Source organism: Stegodyphus dumicola, chromosome 12 (genome assembly GCF_044657685.1).
Source record: "Stegodyphus dumicola isolate Sdum_Otavi_A_Nest chromosome 12, ASM4465768v1".
NCBI classification, from domain to species: domain Eukaryota; kingdom Metazoa; phylum Arthropoda; class Arachnida; order Araneae; family Eresidae; genus Stegodyphus; species Stegodyphus dumicola.
This window is the reverse complement of record NC_140779.1, coordinates 44070983-44092119: the sequence shown is the minus strand read 5'-3', so window position 1 is coordinate 44092119 and position 21137 is coordinate 44070983. Positions and strand designations below refer to the sequence as shown.

General features: G+C 33.5%; 1 protein-coding gene across 2 annotated transcripts in view; it reads left to right on the top strand.

Annotated features, from left to right (window-relative positions):
• The window catches only part of LOC146993551 (uncharacterized), a 184191-nt gene that overhangs the window by 102516 nt on the left and 60538 nt on the right, over nt 1-21137 (top strand). For both annotated transcript variants that reach the window (XM_085827672.1, XM_085827673.1), the window contains exons 2-4: nt 11651-14458; nt 18352-18672; nt 20843-21069. In XM_085827672.1, the coding sequence (XP_085683798.1) occupies nt 11651-14458; nt 18352-18672; nt 20843-21069 (3356 nt within the window). The remainder of the gene's footprint in view (nt 1-11650; nt 14459-18351; nt 18673-20842; nt 21070-21137) is intronic.

The window sequence follows — 21137 nt, the reverse complement described above, 5'->3', positions numbered from 1 at the left end:
AAATGTGTTTTAAATGATTGCGAGATCATAAAATGCGGTAAATTTTAATAGAGTGTAGCTATACAAAAAAGCAGTTTGGTCTGATTTTTTATCACAACATCACGTGCGATCCAAACAGAAGTACTAAAGAAACTCTCTGTCAATTATATTAATACACACAATTCAATTTACCGGGCTATTTCTAGCCCTTTGCACTCGAGAGCCGCAACTCGAGAGATGACTCTTGCTCACCACTTAGTTTGATGCGGAAACTCAAAGAGTGGCAATAACCGTTTACGTTTAGTTTCTTCAAAGTGGGTTCCTACGCTCTTTCTGTATAACTTTAGAAGTGTAAAATTATACCCTTTTAAATCGAGATATTTTCTTATCTGCAATCTTATCTTTTCTTATCTGTCAAAGTCTGTTCTCAGAGGAATGAACCCGGAAAAAGGCATCAAACCACATATTATTGTAATACTTGCCCCGACAAGCAGGGAATGCATCTTGGGAATTGTTACATGATATATCATACACAGAAAAATTACAGAGACTGATATTTGAGAAATTATGTTTATAAATGTGGTAGAGGAGTTGAAGATGCTAAATAACAATTCCAACGTTTTCCACACCACAGAACATTTAATAAAAATAACAGAAGGTACATTAAATCGAGTCACAGTGCCGTTTGATACAAACAGGATTCTGGATAGCTTTTGCCAATTTTATAATATAGTAGCTTAGTGCCTACTCGCACTTGCTGTCGTATTATGCAGTTCAGTTTACCACCTCCTCGTTGAAACATACATTTCATTATTTAACCACCTTCTCGTGGAGAACTACGTCTTAGCATCTTCTATTGGAGATATCTTACCACCTTCGCGTGGGATAGAAGACTCTGTGTCTAATGTCATCCTCCTCTTTCACCTCGCTCTCACTGCTGGCGCATAGGTGAGGCCCTCTGGTGGCTGTGTTGCACTTACGGATACTACATAAATGTGTAAAGATGTATAAAATGTTAAAATATAAAAATTGTATACATTAATTTTGGTGTGTAATGATTGTAAAGTTACTGGTAAGAAATTCGTCAACAAGGCTGCGAAACGTCTCGAGTTGCGTGTGCAAAGGGCTAGTAATATTCGCTATTTTCATTTCCTGGAGCTCAGATAATTCTCTGACGGTTACTTATGGGCCTTAAATCGTTCTCAGAAATGTAAATTTTTTAGCAATTTACCTTGTATGTATTTAAGATCGAAATGACTAACAGACACTTCTAACAGAGCTTAAAAAATTATCAGTATAACAGTCTTTGTTAATTTTTTCCTCTGTCATGCTGTCTCATCAGTGGCAGAATGGTTAAGGCCGCTGAATATTGATAGTTCGAATTCAGGCGAACATGCGTGTTACATGGTGAGTTTCCGCGTTTTCTCCCCGTGTAACCTGAATACAAGTCCGTTTTCCTTAGGCAGTCATTCATGCCAAATCCCTTCTCTTAAGCAGATAGCCTTATGTGATTTGCCATTTTCAAATTCATATTCGCCATATTAACCTCACCTTCTCTATATGTCTACTCATTTATATGAGAAAATTAAATTTTCATATTGGCTTGAATATAAGACAATGCACCTCTTCACCTTAAATGAACTATTAAAAATCCTACCAACCTAAAATGCATGGCGGGGAAGAAATGAAAAGGGAACTAACTGTATAATAAATTGACACGGTGCCCATTGTTAATTCCTTGTACGAAGTAAAGGAAATATTGTGATCGCGAAAATTTTTGGGTATCGCATTTCAACGAAAATACCCATTTTGACCGCTGTCGAATGCAATTTAACGATGTTTTTGCGTGACATCTGTACATAAAAACAGAATAAAGGACTCGTTTTCATCAAACGGATAATAAAATTGATTTAAGATAGATTTAGAAGAGATTTTTTCATGGTGTCTGTCTGTGCGTGCACGCACGTATGTATGTATTTAGCATAACTGGAAAACAAGTAGCCTCAAAGTGTTAAAATTTTGTATATACGACTGCTATAACATGTAGATATGCACCTCTGCTTTTGGTTGCAATCGGCCGTACCAAACGTATATATATACCCACTCTGTTACTGGGCTCCGTAAGCTCAGTTCTTTTTAGTCTTATATGTTGGTAAATTGTGCATTTTTTGCTTTAAAAATGATTGAGTTATGTTGTTCTTATCTTCCGGTTAAAATTTTTATTACTTTAGTTAATCTGCATGCAGTAGAAGTAGAAGAGTTCTCAATAATTTAAAAGTTATTTAAGTGCGTCTAAGCCTAATTTTTTTTAACCATAGCAGCCATATTTGTTTACAATTGAAAATTAGCAGAATTTTGAATTAAGTCAGCTTCTGCACCTTCAGAATCTTTTTGCCGAGTGTGACTTTCAGTTTTGAGCACTGAAAAATCTGCCTTCTTGCACGCTGGACGAATTTTTTGTTTTTGTGTAGAAACTCTAAATGTAATTGTACAAATTGTTTTTAATTTTTTTTTTTTTTTTTTTTTTTTTTTTTTTTTTTTGTTTTGTGTTTTATATTTTTCTATATTTTCAATTTTTAATAAAGATATTTTTAGGTCTTATGTATTTTTGTTTGTCGGGAAGTGACAACTGAATTAATTGAATGAGAAATATATCTCTAATGAAATAAGTTAAAATGAAATGCAAGAAAAAATGCGTATAATTTAATATTCCGTGCAAGGAAGTCATGTGGTGTACACATCAAATTGTTTAAATATGCATTCAGCGTCATTTAGTGGAAACTCTTCGCTTACTTAAAAAAAAGTCATCCAGCATCATTAGTTTACCTTAATATGCAAATGCAGCTTAGCCAGGCATGCAAACTGATGCACAGGATAAAGCCAGTGAAAGCATAGAATGAGACTTCATAAGAATGTGCACCCCAAAATAAACACTTGATCATTCACTACAAGAGTGCTGATAAATTGAATTATAATTATTACTTGAATTCGCTTGAACAACCATATCAGAATAAAATAAGAGTACGGAATACAGTTTAAAAACTAAATGAATATATCTGTATCAGGATGAAAGAGTTTGAATGTATAGCAGTCTGTGACATTACATCTATTTACCATGAACAACTGTGTGAGTTGCTACATGCATTCTTTGTGGCCAGTAGTCTTAGTGTGTTACATACTTCGCATAGCGCTTAGACTATCCCTTTGTTTTATAAATCTGAATGTTAGTTTGCACTCTTTTGAAAGTTTTAAAGCTACGTTTGTGAGTGTGCAACTGAAAATTAAGTCTGCTATATCTCCGTTTTACGCATAAGTCACGATCACAGTAACCAAATAGAAATCATCCCCTCCTTGCTTTGATTTCTTCTCGTAAACCTGCTGTTCTTAGATCTTAGAGCTTTAATAATAAAATGGCGTCTGTGCATTCTTAATGTAACGAAGAATACTACTTTATGTTACGCTTTTTCTTATAGCATTCAGTTATAATAATATAAAATAGCTACAGAATATTCAGCTACCAGAAACGACAACTACTACGACAATACCTTGTTCCCACAGAAAGATTATTCGGCAACAGCATGGATTTGATTTTAGAAGTTTAATTTGTACTTGATCTCAGGATTTATTTTTAATACTGACTCTGGTAATAATCCTTACCAGCTATACGACATGCATAAATGATGCGATACATGAAAAAATGCCGCAGGCGCTGAGATACATTACAGCTGCATTTTCACATGAGGAAAGCCACGCAGAAAGGTTTAGAAACTTAGGAGCATACGTGACCTTCCAAGAAGGGAAAGGCAATTTTGAGTGTCGAGATTATTAAGGGCTTTTGTGAATCAGGCAGAGGACATATCAAGGACTGAGTTTTTCCTAAACCATGTTCAGATATTAATATTTCGAACATGTCCAAAAAGTAAAAATGTCTAATTTAAGTAGCTTTTGTGCAATAAATTTTTGTAATCATGGAAAGACTTTATGTTCCCATTGTATTTCAGTATATCAATATAAATGTAAATTTTATAAGTATAGAAATAGTTCTTATTATTAAATGTACTTTATTTTCCTAAAATGCTAGGATCCAACATACTACTAAGTATGAAACATAAAACTTTAGTGGTTTATCTAAAACTATAACCGAATTATAACGTTTGTAAATTAAATTTTGTTTAAATTAAACTCGTTGTTAAGAACAATAAAAATGGCTTTGTAAGAACTTATATCAACCACAAAGAACAGGTATTGATATAAAAATCTGTGTTATAAAGTTGGTTTTATATGCTTCTTTACATTCAAAACATAAATTTAAATAGCTTTTGAGAAATATTTCGATGTTTCGCTAGAATAAAAGTCCAGTTTTATGCATAATCAGATTGTGATGAATTTTTTTTTTTTTTTTTTTTTTTTTGTCTGTTGCTTGCTCTTAACTTATTTCTCGGTGTACTTTTTTCTTAGTGGAAAAACTTTCCTCTTGCTTTTCGATCGAATCTCACTGCGAAATATTATATTTTTCTTACGCTCGTGAACGTTACGTTCTTACGCTCGTGAACGTTACGTTACTTAGCTGTTAAGTATTTAGTTTTAATTTATGACTTTGAAGAATTACTTTTGTTCAAGTTTTGATGTTTATTATCATTTCTGCACTTTGCTTAATTTACAAAACATTAAAAAAATATCTAGATCAGCATGTAGGATTCCACACTGTGTAATTCTAAGTTACAGTTGAATGTGAAGAATCTTAAGAACTAGTAAGCGAATTATCGCTTGAGTTGGTGAGACAGTAAATAAACTTGGAAAGGGTTAAAAGAACCTTTATTGTTCAAATAAGATTTAACAGAACTCCGTCTTGGACACTCAGGCTTGAACTTAAGAGACTAAGAATTAAACTAAACTAATTTTTAACTAAAAAGATATAGCCGAAGCTATCAAACTTCTAACGGAGTTGTCCCCTTAACGCTAAATGACTGAACTATCAAGGACCTAAAGAACGGCTGAGCTTAATAATAGCTTAAGAGAGATTAGCCTAAAATGGTTCAACGCGTGCTAGACAGAATCGCTAGTTCTCTCTAAGATAGTAGAACTTTGCGGTTAAATACCGCTCTTCCTCGATTTGCATCCAAACGTGATTCTAAAACTACGTTCTGTCCGGAAGTGGTAAGTTGAAGTTAAGAAGAGATAGGAAAGGAAGTTTAACACAAAATTTAACTGTTGATAAAATTAACATAATCCTTACAAGCATAAATGTATATAATTCAGAAGTCGGACAACAAAAATCAGCGTTATATTTCAAATTTTCACTGGACTAGTTTCGATGGTTTTACCGAACCACCATCGTCAGCTGCAAAAGTGAAAATTTGAAAATATAACGCTGATTTTTGTTGTTTGACTTCTGAATTAGTATTTGCTGGGCGTGTTATTGTGTCTTAATTATAAATGTATATATTTATTTATTTATAGAATTTGGGACAGGAGCGGGGGGGGATGATCTTCCAGAAATGGTAGCGTGGGGTAAAAAAGGCAAAGAATTACTGATTTGTTTCTTTCAACATTGAAATGGTTTTCCTGGTGCTTTCAGATTCAAAGTTCCAATTGCTGGAGTTATGATATATGCTTTTGTCTTGGAAATATGTTCATCCAAACACTTCATGCGAATAAAATCTAAAAGCAAAATAACCTTGGATTATGAAATTCTAACATTACCGTTGGTCAGCTAAATATATAACTAACATTATTAGCGGAAAATTTCAGCGACAATAAATAAGTTAATCGCCATTCCAGATATTTTAAAGCGACTGATATTTTTTATATTTTTCTGTGCAGGAATTGCATCAGTATCTTGTAAGTGTAATTTTTTATGTGCGTAAGTATACTTTCTTAAAATATCATCTGCATTTTCCGGAATGAATTATGCACATGATCTTTCCTCCTTTCAAATAAAGCACTTCTCCAACTGCAATTCGTTCGTAAACGGCTGTTTGATGAATTTTGTTGTTCCTGAACGAAGAAGGATATCATGTTATTTTTATAGCACTGCTATTATTTTTTCTCGGAAAATAAGTGATTTTGAAAACGAACACAAAATTGAAGTTTGAGGCAGATACATTTAATTGCTGATCAACTTATGAATCATATCTTCCTAATGAATCTTATCATCATAATTAATCTTGTATCCTATTAAATACTAAATGCTCCGTTATTTTCATGCTTTTATTTATTTCATGCATAAACTGTGTATTTTTATTTTATTTCATGCATAAACTGTGTATTCAATGATTCCAATTACTTATGGGATTTCATTTTCAGAACGTTTAAAATATTTTTTAATGTTTTTTATAATTAATATAAAAATATAAGTCTTTAATAATTTTTTTAATGTTTTGAATAACCTTTTTCAAAATGAGCAGATTTTAAAGTTGTAGGAGACATTAGGATTTTTCGAGAAGCAGGAAAGATTAAAAATATGCAACGTCTTCGCCGGGAATCGAAACACGGACCTCTGGAATACGCGCCCAGCATGCAGACCACCACACCACGAAGGCGGGAGAAATACCTTATATACTTCCCTTTTAAAGGACGACTGGGGTTTAGGTGACTTTAGGGGACCCAATCGCCAAATTTTGGGTGGGGAAAATCCTCATCCAGCATCCTTTTATTTGGGGCGTCGCTGTAGAGGCATTGGATAATATGGAAGCAGGAAGTTAAATAAGCAAGCGCCTTCGCTGGGAATCGAACCGCGCACATCTGAAATACGCGCATAGCGTGTAGACCACCACACCACGAAGTTATGCCAAGAAGGCTGAAGAAATATATTATAAAGCAGGTGATAAATAAATAATACATGTGAAGGGAAAGTAAAGTCACTTTGCTTATATTTTAGTAACTGATATTTGCAAATAAAAGTGAAAACCCCACAAGTGTCCGAAAACATGCGAGTCACTAGTTATAGGTTTGCGAAAAGTAATAAAATGTGTGGCATGTGTCAAAATATCATTGTCATCTAAATTACAAGATCAGCTACTGACGCTTATAAAAAAATTAAAACGCTGTATTTAATTACATTAGTTCTCATAATTTATGCAAAAGAATTTCAGTAAGAACGTTAAAATGAAAGAATTATCATTTCCTTCGCTAGACAATCTTCAATTTTATTCATGTTCGCTCGCTAAATTTTCTAATTTTCTTAATACCTGAGATCATATCCTCTATTCTGGATCAAATATTGTTAGTTAATTTTTACGTCACTGCTTTTTTTTAGTATTTTCTAAGATTACGTTCCCTTGACAACATAGTTTCATTAGGTAGGCGCAGTAACTGCCTTTAATTGCATCACCTTCAGTACTAGAGCAGACGACTAATAACGGCGGAAGAACTGTTTTCTAAAATATTTGGATAGTTTCCAACTCTGTTCCGAGGGAATAAATAATAAAGTCAGATATATTAAATAAATATTCACAGAATCTGATTACTTCCGTGTTTTTTCTTTCTTTTTAAATTTTTTATGCCTCTCGGAGAATTTAAGCTGTGCTGTTTTTCCTCTGTAAGATTTTCTTTCGTAATTGGCTCGTGTAGGTATAATGCAGTGAGTTTGATTAAGTCTGCTGTTGTCATAGCAATATTATCGAATAAACCTGGTCCCAAAAGCAAATTAGAATTTTTTTGGCCAATGCTTATAATCACATAAAAGGAGTATATTCGAATGTGTTTTTATTTCCTACGCTGTTTCCTTTCGCTGTGCTACGGATAAGATTTTTTAAATTTTAGAAGTAATTTCACTTCTTCAAAAATATATTTAATATTTCGATTTACATTATGTTTATGTTCTACTATATTTATAAAGGTGTATTAAAACTCTTTCGTCAAATATAGCGCTATATGTCTTAAAGCTGGAAAAATTAATTTTCTCGAAGACTTAAAACAAGGACAAAGAAATAATTACGCATATTAAATAGTTTCTGGCAAGGTCTTATTATAAAAATTATGTAAATCGTGCTGAGATCATGCTGTAAAACCAGGGAATGAAAGAAAGCTTCATTCGCTATTTCTATCAAACATCCAAGATCGAAGTTACTAAAGCTGATATAAAAGATCAATTCTACTCTTCTTCGGAATCGCTTTATTTAGAGTGGGCCTATCACCCAACCGTAAGCAATACGTGCATTTAACTTGACCGTGAGCAATTGTTTTAAATGTTTGATTATTATTATTACATACTTTTCCCGCGCATTGATATGTAGCGATATTGTTTGTAGGAAAATTACTGGTCACGCTCACGAAAAGGGCTTCGTTTAGAGATTAAAGGTGGCTATTCCTTCTTGAAATGTGACATTCAGATTACTTAAGACCTGTCCAAATAAAAAATAAAAGAATTAGTGGAAGTTTTCATTTCGCTATTTATATAAAGAGCTAACTTGCAATTAACTTAAATAGAATTCAAAATTCTTATATAGATTTATAATCCAATAACTATAAAAATTACCTTTTTTTCTGCGAAATTCAAAACCATCTGGTCTATGTGGGGATGAGATTGTAAGCTAATAACTGGACACAGAACCTTTTTAGTATCTGAAGCCAGATACTCCTAGTTACTCAATGTACAAAAATTAAAAAAATCTGATGTGTACACCACATGACTTCCTTGTACGGAATATTAAATTATACGCCTTTTTTCTTGCATTTCGTTTAAACTTATTGGATTGAATTAAATCTACTTCGCCGACAGCGCATAAACCACAATAGAATAAATGCATTCTTTAAAATTCACTCGATTTGTTTACCATAGCGACTCTCTGGCGCTAGGTTCACTTAACAGTATTATATTTCGTTCATATTATAATTAAGAATGCAGAAAATTTATAGCATTTAAAGAATCATCTAATCGTTGCCACATGTTCTATTCCAATACTATAATAAAGCTAGACCGATGTATAAAAGAAATTAAGCAAACAAAACAAAAAAGAAAGTTTTTCACAGACGATTGAGTATTTCTCATTCAATTAATTCAGTTCTCACTTCGCGAGAAGGCAAAAATACATAAAAACTCAAAATATCTATATTTAAAATTACGAAGTAAATCTTAAACACTTATTTCCTCGAAAAAATTCCCAGAAAGGATTAAGCATGATTTAATTGGCAATAATAAATGAAGGCGTTATCTTTGTTGTTGAAGCTAAGTTTCTCTAGATTGGTAACAAATCCACTACTCTGCAGTTTAAAATGTAAACAAGCAATGACTGCCATCAAAAACATTGTTAGGCTCAGCGGCACTTAAACAACTTTAATATTGTTGATAGTTCTAAAACTATTGCATACAGATTTACTAAAGGCATAAAACCTTAACCGGAAGATAAGAACAACATAAATCAATAATTTTTAAAGCAAAATATGTACAATTTACAAACATATAAGAGTAAAGAAACTGAGATCACTGAGCCGGGTAACAGACTGGATATGTTACGGTGAAACACCGAAATCTGGAGAATGTCGACTTTCACCGGTGAATGTCAACATTCACATAGTCTCGTGGTGTATGTCCAAAATATTTTCCAAATACCCTTATTTCTGTCTTAACCGGTCAATGTCGACATTCACCATGTACTAATGGTGAATGTTGAACATATAACAATATTATATTTTCTTCTCCGTAATTCAGTCGCGAATAAACGCACTTGAGACTTGAAATAAGAACTTAAGAACATGAGAACCTAAAACACACAATACATTCAAAATGAGAAAGGAAAATAATAGAAGTTAAAAACTTACTTAATTATACAGTACGTTCTAAATGAGAAAATAAAATAACAGTAATAAAAAAATTACTAAATTATGTGATTCAAATCTTATTTATTGCAACAACTTAAACTATTATGGCACTTTATGACCTCTCTTTTCGACTTTCACCAGAGCATATCTGTGATTGTCGACATACACCGGTGAGGGTCCGAATATACAAGAATGTAGTGAAATATTCGGTCTTTCACCGACGTATTTGGTGAATGTTGATATTCTCCGATGAAAGTCGACATTCTCCAATTTCGGTCTTTCACGGTAACAGATATATATAAATATATTTATATACGTTTGGCGCCGCCGATTGCAACTAAAATACGAGGTGCACATCTACATGTTATAGTAGTCCTATATACAAAATTTCAACGTTCTGAGGCTACTCGTTTTTGAGTTATACGAGATACATACGTACATGCGTTCGTACAGACGCCACGAAAAATTCTCTTCAGAATTTATTTTAAAGCAGTTTTATAATTTTTTTGAAGGAAAAGCGTCTTTTATTCTGTCCTTACGTACAGATATCACGCGAAAACATCGTTAAATTGCATTCGAAAGCGGTCAAAATGGATATTTTTGTTGAAATGTGCTGCCTGAAACTTTTCGCTATTACAATACTTCCTTTGTACTTCGTACAAGTAAAATGGAAGTAAAAAATGCTTATACGAAATCATTTTTAAACTATTTTTATGTAACACATGAGCTGTTGGCGAATTCCAGTGAAACTTAAGAGTAAAGAACCTGAGAACCATTCTCAATCCACGAAAGCTCTACTTAAGTGTCACAGTACGATGGAATAGTCGTCCAGAAAAACAAAATGTTTGCTAATGATGATTCGGAACAGCCGAACATACGGAAAATAATTCCGTTATAATGCCATCATTCAGAGCGGGGGAACTCTAGAGATCCATCCAGCGTAATGAATATTGAAAATACCATAGTCATCCTATTAAAATCTCTAAATTACATTTTTACTTTCAATGTCATTGAAATTGCTTTCCAGATCTACTTGATGTTGATTAATTAAAACATACTTTATCCCATTATTCTTTTATTCTCAGCACGAACATAAACGAAGTGTTCGATGAACAATTGTCATTGGGGTACAGCATTCTGGAAATTGAACAAACAGTTCTTTAATCGTTTAATAGTCATCTTCCTACAGTAAACAGCGATATTATGCATGCAATGTTCATTTGATTTTGTTCTGTTGTGTTAAATCACGCACTAGTGACGTTTCCTTTCGGCCTCTAATATCCAAATAATGAATTTGTATTATTTTCGATCGATGATGTCTACTGGTCTTCGCACAGTTGCACCTTCTGTACTGAAAATCACCGAGCAAAGAGAGCAATTCTGTGGCCAATTCTGAACTCCTCTATTATATTTTCTAACAGTCCGACCTTTCAGCCTTCCATTAAATGAGCATAATTAAAGTCAATTAAATTCATCCTTCACCCTAAAAGATCGATTTAATGAAATAAAAGAAAACTTTTGAAGACGAGGCACACTTTTCGGTAACTTTCTGTGTTGATACCTGAACAAAGTTAAAGAATCTTCTCACGTAACTCATTTGTCCCCTACGCGCCTATATTCCACATTTACTCTGTTAAGCATTGTCTTCGATATTTTCTCGTTTCGTTGGCTGACGCTGCTATATGTGACATTATTTTAGTCCTTTTTTATTTTCCTTTCAATCAAATGTAATTTGTACATTTACACAGCTATATATTATCTACAACATTGCATTTGATCAAGTTTCTAAATAGAAGTTACTTAATTTATTGTTAATAAACAGTTGCTTTTAACTTTTCAAAAGTAATAATTTCTGTTCTATTTTGTATTTTTTCAATAAATATTTATATAGGCTCTTTTCATTCTTTAGGTATATCCTTAACAGTTGCACTGGAAACTACAGTCGCTACGACTGTTTTACAAACAGAGACCACCAATGAAGAAATCTCATCAGAAACTGTTTACAGCTCTTATATTACAAGCTCCAATTTAGATTTCTCTCATACTATAACAGAAACCTCATCCCACGCTAAAGAATATGAAAGCAAATTGGCAAGTTCAACACCTGTTGAAAATTCATCATTTGATGAATCTAATCAAAACTCGTCATCTGGAACTGAGAATCAAGGATCCAGCACGTCGGTAGTGGAGGATTTAATATCTCCACATTATAGAAGTAATGATACTCAAGAGGCCTTACAAACAAAAACTTCTACAGATTCGCTGGTGCAGCCATTTCAAAAGGCGGTGACTGAATCTTTCAGTGGTTATACTACTCAGCAGAGTGAGTCAACTGAAAGCAACACTTTTAATGCAGAGAGTGTAGAATCTGTATCGGAACTGCAAAAAGCCGAATTGCAAAGAAATGTAAATGAATCTAAAGAATTTGGTACTGAGGGATCGACGACGGTCTCATTATTTCACATTGCAACGGAAACTCAAGCTACTAAATCTTCGATTCACACATCAAGTAAAACTGCTTTAAATGATGCTAGTAATACTGATGCTATCACCGATGCAGCTGAAACTTCGACAACCACAACGGAGAAAGAGATGATTATCACGGCAGCCGAAGCTGAAGACATAAAAGACAGCAGCAGCATTTCTAAAAATCCGACAACAGCAATTATAATAACTGACGTTTTTCAAAACTTCTCTACTAAATTGGTCGATAATTCGACGCCTACTGTAGATGAATTAAATCATTCTTCCCAATCAGGGGCAAAAGAATCTTTTGAGTCATCTGTCAGCGATGAAACCACCACTGCAGCTTCTCAGAAGGTGGAAGAAACGACGGTGTTTGAGAGCACATCTCAAAAATCTGAGACTGCTTCAGATGGAAAATTTACCCTACCTCTGAAAAGTGCCACCCATAAGAGAAGTTTGAACACGACATTTATTACGAAACCTAGTAATGAAACTGATTCGATTACAGTTCAGTTAACTTCTCCCTCTACAACTGGATTTTCTGTAGAAGAAATTGGTACAGAGAGAAGTCCAAATAAATCTAATTTTGATGCATCTGAAACAAATATATCAAATGAAGAAAATCATGAAATCCATTTATCTACGAGAGAAATGAGCACCAACACCGCATTATTGGGCGAAATGGTTTCTTCAGAACATCCATTTAAAGACGGAAATTTTGAGATAGACACTCAAACTGAGAAAGCAGCGACGACAATTGTTGATGGAATAAAATTTGAAGCAGAAAATGATTTTCCAAGCACAATTTATACGAACACTTCAGAAATCACGCAGACTGCCTTCTACGATAAAAGTCTTCAATCTGCTAGCAGTGTAATGACAGACGTTGAGACTAATTCCAAGGAAGCGTTGAAAGTACAAAGTATGAACAACAATGTTGAAAACATGAGCATATCTCCAGAAAGAATGGTGTCGAAATCGCATGATGGAATTGGTTTCAATTTCGTTGATCATGAGGTAAAAAATGAACCTTCAGGAATTACTTTCGATCCAAATGGTCTAAGCAATGATGATATTCAAGATCCTGATTCCATTACGTTTTCCCTTGCGACTATCAATTCCAACACTGCTGATCATGATATTCTTAATGCTGCAGGATCTGAACTGACGATCGAAATTATTAATAATTTAACAGCAGCATTTGTAAAGCAAAATATTACTATTTATGGAAATGGGCATAGCGAGCATGAAACACGAGAAATGGAATACTTGGAAAATGACAACCATTATAAGACCCCATTTTTTGCAAACCTATTACCTGAGGAACCTGGCTTTAAGGATGTTATTTCTAACAATGATTCAGAATATATACCATCCAACCATACTTCGTTACACGAATACATTTTGCTGACTCCAGAGAAAAGTGAGCCTGGAAAATTAATTCAAAATACCACTTTATTGCCGATGATGCAGGATGACAGTGCTGAAATGCTCAATGATGCTCCTCATTTATATGAAACAGAATACATTCATAGCACACGAAATAACACAACAGCTGCACACATTGCTGAATTAGAAAAGGGTAAGAAAAAAGAGGGAGTACTATCAGCCATTCACGTAACTGATGATTCTGTTTTTATGAGCACTATCATCCCTTCGGTTGCTGTAACAGAAACTGTGAAAAGTGGTTCCCCAGTAGAGCCTTTGACACTCCAATCAGTAATCCGTCCAGTTCGAATTCGTTTCACAAGCCCAGCGGATGAATCAAAATCTACCTCTATCCTGCCTGATTCGTCTTTGACAAAAAGTGTGGAATCAATTACCACACAGAGCTCTTCATTTGCCCAAACAACAGCTCAAACAGCCCTCTCTGAAAAGAGTGGACCAACGTCTCCTGAAACACCAAGCCCATCCATCCTTCCGAATCCAGCGCCAGTAGTTACAGAAAAGACTCAAAGTTCAGATCTGTCCACTATAAGAATGCAACCAGAACTTCCTGTGGCCTTCTCAGGTAAAAACGCCTCTGAAATTATACTTATGGAGCCCTTAGTTGTAGATAATGCAACAAATTCTACAATAGCTGGTGTTGCTGTTAAGACTTCAGTTTCTGTATCCCTCCCGTTATCAAAGTTGACAAATGGCAGTGAAAGTATTCATCCACTCTCCAGCGACAGCGTGCTCAGAAATGACAGCATTTCCTCCATCACTGGACCTGCCGTGAATTTTACATCTGTTTTGGAGTTAAATACAGGTACAATTTACTATTTTAATCTTTATTTAAAAGGGATATCTCTTTTTGCATTCTTACGTTAAATCGTAAATATTCCTTCTTTCTAAATAAACATTTTATTCCTAGACATTTTAAATATACATACATTTCATTATTGGACATGATTAGACATTTTGAACTAACAAAATATACAGCAAAATGTATCTGTATCTAAGCCAGTCTGATAACATAAACGACGATAAATAAAAGCTAAACCTTTTAATATTAGAGATAAAATGTGATTGCATTGACAATTATGGCATTAATGTTGTTACCTAACTAAGAAACAGAAATTCTGAAATAGCATGAAACAAATTGTATATCTTCATGTAATTACTATATGCAAATGAATGATGGAAGTTTTTCGAAGAAATATTATTAATTAATCTTTTGAACAGTATAGGTAACGCTTAAGGGGAAAATGTCTTTTCAATTTGAAAGATGGCAGAATAAACATAATGTGATATGTTTATGAGAATGCTAAAACATTAGTTTCAGATGTATATATTATGATTAGCGTTTAAATCTTCAAACTACGTTTGAAATGCCGCAGTATTAGAAGTATATTTACCCTATTAAAATGCTTTTGATGTCTAAATTTTTAATTTTTCGTTCTGTTACTTTAAACATTGAAAACAACAGGACGAAATCTTTTTATTGATAGATTTCAATGAAATGTTTCATGTGAAAATTTAGGTTAGTAAAAGGTTGCAAATAGATTCAGTGAGTATAAATTTTAATAAAATTCTGAATGAAATTTTTATTATATAACAGGAAACGTTATTCATGAAATTTGAACTCATTTATTTTGCTTTCCATTGAGTTCATTTTAGATAAGCCATATTATACTGGAAACTGCACCGTACAGATAGGATAATGTTATTTACATCACATTTTATCATACATGACAGAGAAAAAAGCACATTTTAAAGCTAAACATTAGCATTATGCAGTTAAATTCGAAAAACTTCTTTTACAGTCTTCCAGTTCAAAAACTCTTCCCATTGTAAACATTAAGCCAATAGTTAATATTTACGTTAGTTTATTAGAAGAACAAGAGAGAATTTTAAAATATAATTTTAACTTCTCACAAATCTGTAAACCCTGGATTCCAAAGATTTTGGCTCCTATCGAAAAAGCTTTCAAGTTCAGTAAAGTTTCAGATTCCCAGAAAGAAATGATTAGGCATCTTATCGCTCATAATGTGAAATTCAATAATAAATCTTTGAAACCAAATATAAAAGCGAGAGAAAAAGCTACAATGGGCGAAATTCGTTGTAACTCTGATATTATTATTCCAAAGGCGGACAAAGGTGGCCAGATAGTCATCATGGATAAGAACACTTGCATAGATGGTGTCACTAAACTCTTAAACGAAGGACCATATAATCCCTAAAGATCCTTCACCTTCGGACCTGTCAAAAATAAAAACTGCGATCAAATCTTGACAAATCCTTTCAAGCAACTTAAAACATTCGCTTATCTCATCTTTTGCGAATTGTGCCAGATTATATGCTCTTCCCAAAATTCATAAAAGTGGAAAGGAAATATATTCCTTTCCGCCCTGTTTTATCAAATTTAGGTAGTGCCTCGTATCCGTTAGCTAAATATTTAGTTTCTAGATTTTAAACTGTATTAGACAATAACATTTATATCATAAATAATTCAATAGAGTTTGTAAAAAAAGGTTAAAATTATTTCTCCTAGAAATTCACTCATGATTTCTTTTGATGTAAAATCATTATTCACCAATATTCCAGTGGAGGGTGCATTAAGATGTCTAGACACCAGACTTCGTGATTTTAATTTCTCTTGCGTCGAAATTGATAAGCTCACTCAACTCTGTTTGAAACAAACGCATTTTGTTTTCCAAAATAAATATTACAAGCAAACTAAAGGATTAGCCATGGGAAGCCCACTCAGTCCCATACTGGCTGATATCTACATGCATTATTATGAATCAAATTTGTTTGAAACTTAAACTTCCCGGTATGGTTTCGCTGCGTAGACGATACTTTTTACCCTGTTTGAAGGTAATAAAGATGATTTAAACAAACTTATTTCAACAATGAATTCTATTGATACTGCTATTCAGTTCACTTTTGAGCTTGAGACTTGCAATTCTCTTCCGTTTCTCGACATTCTGGTCACACGTAACACATCTAACTTCAATACTACGGTTTACCGTAAACTTTCCTCAGTTTGCCTTCCACCACAATTCAGATCATATATCCGACTAAACAAAAGTTAGCTTCATTTTATTCCTATGTTTTCCGTGCTCTTCAAGCTTGCTCCTCCAAACTATCCCTTGATGAAGAACTAAATTATTTAAAAACAATAGCTATTGACACGGGCTTTTCACCCAACATTATTAATCAAGTAGTTAAAAAATTCTCATCTCAACACACCAAAAGGCACACTCTTGTTTTAGGAGATTATAAAAAATTTTGTTGTCATTCCCTTCTTTCCATCAATTAGCTATAAAGTTGCACATATTTTGCAGAAATTTAACTTTCGGGTTGTTTATTCTCCCATCAATAAAATTCCGAGTTCCATACTCAAGGACCTCATTCCGGATATGACCTCCTGAGGTATTTACAGGATTCCTTGGCAGTGTGGTTTAATTTACATTGGTCAAACTAAGAGAGCCTTAAAATTTCGCATTAAGGAACATGAGGCATATGTTAGAAAAAAGGAAACACTAAAGTCCTCTGTTGCCCAACATTGTTGTTCCGAAAATCACACTTTTAATTTTTCTATTACCAAACTTATTCAAAACTCATCTTCGATTGGTGAACTGGATTTTCTAGAGGCATTTCACATTCAAAGAAATCTTTCTGTTCTAGTTAACGAAACTAATTCTAATCCATCTTTGCCTTCAGCCTTTAAAGAAATTATGTTTCAGTTCTGGTTTCATCAACAGATGGCGCCAGTAGCTTATCTCCTTTCCAAGCGTTCTTATCTTATCTAACCATTATATCTTACCTCGTTCATTTGCGCTTTTGCAGCTGAGGATGATGGTTCGGTAAAACCATCGAAACTAGTCCTGTGAAAATTTGAAAATATAACGCTGATTTTTGTTGTTTGACTTCTAAATTAACAAAATATCTCTCCAAAGTTTAAATAAATTTTATTCAGCATTAATATATTTTGTAAATTTGCTTAATTTTGTTTCTTTAAAACATTTATTCAAACTATTTGCTTTATTAGCGCCTTGAAATAAAGTCGCCTTATGTTAATAGGGTTTCATAATGTTGAAAATTATTCGTTACACAGAACGTGTTGCAGAAAAATGTATTACAGTGGCTGTTTAATATACTATACTTCTCTTGAGAGAAATGTTCCAAGGTAACCTCCATTATTTAACGGGAAAGAAAACAGAATTTTAAGATGATCTTAGAGTCATTAAATGTATTTGAAGCAAGAGACGAAAAGTGTGCATTGCCCTCGCCGGGACTCGAACCCTGAACCTCTCGAATATGCGGCCAGTATGCTTCCAATTACACCACGAAGACATGCAAAAAGGAGAAAGAAAACACATTATATTCTTGCCAAATTCTGTATCCAAAGTAGTCTAATTCTGGGTAGGTTTAAAATTATTCCTTGTTAATAAATTAAGAATTGTAATTTGAAAGCGTCTCTTATTAGCATTCAAGAAATACTTAAACACACGATCTTTTTCAAACCTCTTTTATTATCCCCATAGTATTAACTTATGCTGTGTTTCTATGATCATGAGAATGCTCTAATCCTCTGTTAATAGGTGCAACAAGTACTATATCGTTTTCTGTAATAGTGCTATGCTTTATATAGTATCATTTCAATATAAAATAACTTTAGATCAAATTAAATTTCCTAATGAATTTTATGCGTAGATTCGAGTCAACCATCAGTGAAGTCGGCAACAGATACTCCTACTACAAGTGCACCGCGAATTTTAAAACCAAAGATACGAATCCCTGGTACTTCGGACGCAGGTGCTCCCAGGACACGCAAACCTTACATTCCATCATTGAAGAGGCCCACTACCACTGCTGGACCTCCGGTTTCCATCTTCAAAAAGTCTCGCACTCGAATCGGCTCGATAACATCCTCCACGACGGCGAACACTCCAGTTCGTTTGTCGACGCTGAGAGTCCATTATGCCGACAGAATTCCTCCTGGAATGCTGCCACCGGGCTTCACCTTCCCAGAAGGTAAGTTGAAAATTTCTGAAAAAATGCACGAAATGCACCTTTTTTAAAAATGCATAACACTTATGCAGTTCTTCAGATTTAAAATCATTTTATTATTATTATTATTAAATTCTTCAGTGCAAATTTTTATAAACTGGGTTTCAATACGGGGAAAAAATCATTAGGGTTAACATGTCGGTTGTTGGGCATACAGGAAAGTTTTGAAACTAATGGAAACAAAAATCATTTTATTATTATTATTAAATTCTTCAGTGCAGATTTTTATAAACTAGGTTTCAATACGGGGAAAAAAATCATTAGGATTAACATGTCGGTTGTTGAGCATACAAGAAAGTTTTAATCATGGAAACAAATTGTTATGCCTGTTCTCAGGTTTTATGAGTAAAGTTAGGTAATATGGAAAAGGTGTTTAAGATGGAATAGAAAATTTTCCCATCGCTGCGATAGATAGTTACGATTTTTCCATTGTTTGCAATACAAAATTTTTCCATCATTTTGCAATAAGCTAAACTAATCGTGTGTTAGACAAAGTCCGGCTAATTCGCCTACGGTTAATTAAAAGTTAACGGTATTTGCAAATATATTGCATATATCATCAGAAATTTTACTCATGTTGCATTTTTACTATAACAGTTTTAAAACTTCTGGCCTAATGAAATCGAAAGATACACAATTTACTTCTTGTTAACTTCATTTCCTTTAATTAGTCTCATTCCTCTAAATAAGCTGTACAAATCACAGACGATTTTTACATACAGTATTTTCTTTACGTCGAATATGTATGTACTATTCTGTATCATTTAGAAAGAACGGGGCCCACCAGCGGCCGAGCGGTAACGTCTCTGAACACTGGTAGTTCGGTCCGAGGTTCTAATCCCGCGAACGGGCCGGCTGCATGGGTGTTTTCGTGGTTTTCTCCATGTGTAACGTGTATACGAGCCAGTTTCCCTTAAAACGTCCTCCACGAAGGCATCCCTCCCTTAAGGCAGATAGCCCTCGAATGCTTTGCCGTAATTTAATAAACCAAACCAAACCATTTAGAAAGAACGAAAGAAAAAACACTTCCTCTGTCTAGAAATAAATCTGATTTATGATTATTTATAATAAATAACTTTCTTTGAAAAATAATGTAATCGATCATAATTAGATAGAAACATTAAATAAATTTGACTTATGTAATAATTATGCTGCATTTACTATGCCATGTTTTTGAGGCAAAGTCTGCATTCGTCTACATCACAGCTCGTACAATAGTTTGGAGTTAAACTTGGCGTCGTTAGTAAGCTGTAATAATAAATGTAACAGACCTTATCGTTCTAGTTACAAACTTGATTTCTTTCATAGACTCTGTAGTCGAAATACAGTTTCTATCATCTGTGTTTAGCTTCATGTAGTGAACCATGTAGTGTGAATAGTAAAAGGAAATTAAGGATATTCCTTGCTTTCAATGAACCGTTCTACCAATTTGCAAAATAATACAATGAATTTCAAATTGTTTGCATAATATCTGTTTATTATAAATGTCGTGTTAACATCTTTTTGTTGAAGAACAAGGCTTCCTTCCACGATAATTTCTTAAGATTTGCAAAGTGGGCACTTATTTCTGAGCACGGTATCAGTAAAAGATATTCATGAGATCAGTAGTATCACAATAAGTGTTCCAAATCAAAAAAAAAAAAAAAAAAAAGTGATAAAGATAAGATTTAAAAAAATATGAAAGTAAATTAGAAAATTTGACAAGCATTCCTTTTGTGTCAGAAAAGAATTGATATGTTAATGCAGGTTTTTAAGAGTAGAGAACAAAATTCTCAGCACCCAGGATTATTAGAAGAGACATAATTAAAATATAAGTTAATTAAAAGGAGAGTAACAAAACTTCTTAATAAAGTTTTTAATTCGTTTACTTAAATTTTAGTAAAGAAATAAGTGGATGCAAAAAATTAATTTAGTAGTTTTTAATTTATAAAACTAATCGGTAAGAAGTATTTAAATGTTACTTTTCGCGATTTACTGAGATATCTGAAAGCTTTAATTCATGGTCATTTAATCTGTAATACAATACCGGGTAAGGCAAGCATATTTGCGCATTCTTATGATTTTTCTGTAAATTTTAAATTCTGCTTCATTATATAATAAATTTACAGTAATATTCGTCATAAATAATTTATAGAGACTGTTCCTACAACCGTTCCAACAACCACCACCACTGAAGAAGAATTCTCGGTGGAGCCTTTCACGGATACAACTCATGTGCCTACCGTTTCTGATGTGGATGAAGTAATCTTGCAGAAGGTAGGAGGAACTATCGTCGTCAACCGAGGTCTAAAGTGGATTGAGCAACTAAGCAATCGACATTCACCCGAGTATAAAGAAGAGGCCAAAACTGTTCATTTGCATGTAAGTTTTCCATTTTTAAAAAATTGTTTTAGCTTGAGATGCTTTCATAGTTATTTTGCCTAATCCTT